Source organism: Cajanus cajan, chromosome 6, assembly GCF_000230855.2.
Source record: "Cajanus cajan strain Asha chromosome 6, NIPB_CcT2T_4, whole genome shotgun sequence".
NCBI lineage: Eukaryota > Viridiplantae > Streptophyta > Magnoliopsida > Fabales > Fabaceae > Cajanus > Cajanus cajan.
Window position 1 is genome coordinate 59,114,990 of NC_138522.1, and position 3,676 is coordinate 59,118,665.

General features: G+C 30.0%; 1 protein-coding gene across 1 annotated transcript; it reads right to left on the minus strand.

Moving 5' to 3' along the window:
* Positions 1 to 689: 689 nt before the first annotated feature.
* On the minus strand, positions 690 to 2,652 carry LOC109797158 (putative GPI-anchored protein At3g06035). The gene is made up of 2 exons (XM_020357097.2): positions 2,505 to 2,652; positions 690 to 1,310 (listed from the first exon to the last, which is right to left on the minus strand). The coding sequence occupies exons 1-2, from the start codon at positions 2,581 to 2,583 to the stop codon at positions 802 to 804; spliced, it is 588 nt and encodes a 195-aa protein (XP_020212686.1). The 5' UTR covers positions 2,584 to 2,652; the 3' UTR covers positions 690 to 801.
* Between the last annotated feature and the right edge of the window lie 1,024 nt (positions 2,653 to 3,676).

The following is a 3,676-nucleotide window of genomic DNA, read 5'->3' on the forward strand; positions in this document are numbered from 1 at the left end:
TTTTTTTATTTAACTTTTTAAAAGTTAATTTAAACTTGTGAATAAGATGACTTTATTTGTTTTTTAAAAGAAAAACTCATTTTAACTTTTTTATTCTTTTATAAAGATAGAGACAAGTACAACTCGGAATGGATCATATTAAGGAAGGCTAGATTTAGAAAAACCAAAAACATTTCAGTAATCTCTTCAACTCAAAAGAAAAGATTTTGTTTAGAGAAACAAAAACTCATTTCAGGAATCTCTTCGACTCAGAAATTTGTCTACTATCTATTCATTAAAGCCACAGGGAACGACATCTTCACGGATTGAATAAAATCACCATACACATCCATGCATTGAAACAAGGAGGAAAAAAAATGCTTATACACTAATGGGTTACACGTAATAAGCCAATTAAAGGGACTTCTTGCAAACTTTATAAGAATTTTTTCATTAAAGTATCATGCATGTTTCTCAGGAGTCAGGATTATTTACTATTAGGGAAAGAAGAGGAAGCAGGGGAAGGGATGAAAATTAATTGATTAGCCAACTGGTACTTAGTTCAAAGAACATGTTTGTTTTTTCTTTGGCAAAGTCTTCGATTGGAGTCTTGTCTAGAGAAAAATGAAATGTTCACCGATCATTTTCTTAAACCATTGATACAAGCTGATTATCATGTGGGAAATTACTGGAACTAGAGAAAAACTAGATAAATAACAACACACAAATTAACTGCTAATGAAGTTCACACTACATTTACACAAAAGGAGGTACAAAATAAAAGTGTTCACACAATGAAGCATAGAAGAAAGACCAAAGTGCTCAATAGTAGTTGATGAGCACAAGCATGAAAGCCAAGAACAAAAGCTTCACAGAAGCAACAGTAGCATGCACAGAAGTTGAAGCAGTGAAACTTCCCGTGGTAGTGTTGGTGGTGAGAACAAGAACCATCCAATCATCCTCAGAACCAAGCCCTGCCCCAGTGTACTTTGAGTTGTTGAGAAACTGTGCATATTGATCAGAGTGAGTGTAATTTGAAAGCACAATGGTTGGTTCCAATTTGGAGACACAAACGGGGAGAATGACCCCATCAGTGGTGGTGTTAATGTTGATGTCACATTTGTCTATATGCTTCTGCAAGTTTGGGATCTTGAGGTTCCCACCAGGAACAGATGAAGGGTAGAATTGATTAACATTTTGACAGGGCATGTCCTCTATTTCATCTGCAACTTCATCAGCCAAACAAGTTGCCTTGGGAACTCGATTCAGGGGTGGCAGGTTCTTTGTCTGTCTGTAGCTATTGATTCCCTTAAATACACTGTCCTCCTTATCTAATCAAACCAAACCATGTACATTGTGATACTTACATTATATTAATAAGGGATGATGGTGCTTGTAAAATTGACAAAAAATAAATAAATTTATTTTACCTTTATTCCCTCCTTTATCCAAAGAGATGTGCTATTCATATAACAATTTATAGAACATAATTTTCTATTAAATACATGTTGTATAGAAATTAACCAACTCGTGTAGTTGTGGCCCACCTAATAATTTTTCCTATCTCCTCTCATCATAACATTTATTACATCTCAAACTAGGGGTGTGGGAAAAAAATCCAAACTCATCCTAATCAACCCAAAATCAATTCATCCAAATTTGGACCCAAAACCAATTCATCCAAATTATAAAATCTAATCTGTTGTACCCACTTTGCAAAAACATTTTACATAGTGAATAGGTTTCAATCGATTTTTTGATAAACCAAACCAATTCACTATATTAAAAAATGGTTCAGTTAAGTAATCCATTAAATGGGTGGATTTAGTTTGGATTTTTCAAAAATCTAAACTATGAACAACCCTATTACAAACTTCTCTTCTTTTTTTTTTTTTTTTTTGTCGTACAAATAACAATTTTCTCATCGAAATACCTAAACTTTTGTCAATGATGCGTCTATCTAACAAGACAAGCAAAATTGGTGTGTTGCATGCATGACTAGAATGCCGGTTAGACAGAATCACCAAATAATTGAACAGTAAACTTAACAAAACTAGAATGAAAGAGGAAAGTCTTGGTATTTAGAAAATGAAGGATGAAAAGTACAAGTTTTAAAAGTTAGATGCAAAAACTATGACAGTTTTACAAGAACAAATAACATCATTAACCCTACTGATAATTAACAGAAAACTAGTACAAAAGCCCAAAACAATTAATTGCACCTGTGATACAATCAAACAACAAAGTCATGGGACTATATACATTATGTAATGAGATTCATGATCGAAGAGTTTCATTAAGCAAGTCACAAGTTTATACAGTATGACAGGATTATAACAAAGAAAAACATAATTAATTTATGGTAATCACTAATCAGGACCCTAAGGTATAATGCAGTTTGATTAAATTTTTCATGCATAACTAATTAAGATAGTTCAAGTAACTGAAACAATTTTATTTGAAGAGGTGCAGAATATGAAAATAATAATGAAGCAAATGAGAGAAGGAGATGTGAAAGAAAGTACCATTACTCAGCACTGGATTTGAAAATAATATGAAAGCAAAGACAAGTGCAAGAAGGAGACCAAGTTTGAATGCGCCCATGGTGATTTTGAGTCCCAAAGGAAAACACCTATTGATGAATTAAAGTGTGGTAAAGAGGTGGAGTAGCAAAGATTAGTACATAAAGTACCAACAGGTTTCGAGTACTTGGTCTTCCACGTGGCTGACATGCAAGAAGGTAACAAATTAAAGTTAATCCTTTGCAACTAAATTTGTTTGTTCTTCTTACTTAACTAGATCGAGTGTAAGTTGATGAATTTAATTATGGTGTATTTGTAGTGTAATGTAACCATACTATACTTTACTTTTTCATCCAATTATAAATTGATATATATGATATGATTTTTTTTTTTTTGAATAATCACTTTAAAAATGATTTGCAGCGAAAATTTAAATTTTTTTGACTGCACTAAAATTTTAATTAGTTATATGAACATTAACTGCAAACTAATATTAACTAATACAATATAACTAAATCAAACTTTTTTTTTTATGTACAATATTTTATATAACATCAATTTTTGTATTTATTTCTTTGTTATATTATTTATTATATTTATTAGTGATAAAGAAAAAAACATATAAAAGAATATTATTATAAAATTGTTTTATGAGTTATTTTATGCGTATCTGCTCTGTGAACAATGGAGCCTTCTAGTTTTATTTTATATATATATATATATATATATATATATATACGATTACACGTCAATCTTAACGTGTTCGATTCGGTTTCTGACTTTTGTCCATATTCTAATATTCTATCCTACTCCACCCTGTGATATAAGATATGCCTATGTCAACAAAAAAAAAATGTACTAAAATTCAATTTTTTTATTAGAAAATATTTTTAACAGTATTTTAAACATAATTGATATTCACAAGAAAGGAAAGAAAACTATCCCACTAAAGGCTACTCCACTATCCGAAATATCCTAAATAACATGCAAAATGATGGATTAATTAGTTAATTTAATTATATATATATATATATATATATATATATATATATATTAATTATAGGATCCATGGAATAAGGATAAGTCTACATAAATTTATCCATTTAATAACACATATTTTACATTAGATTTCAATAATCTAATTATTGATATAAAATATAAATTATTGAGTAAAT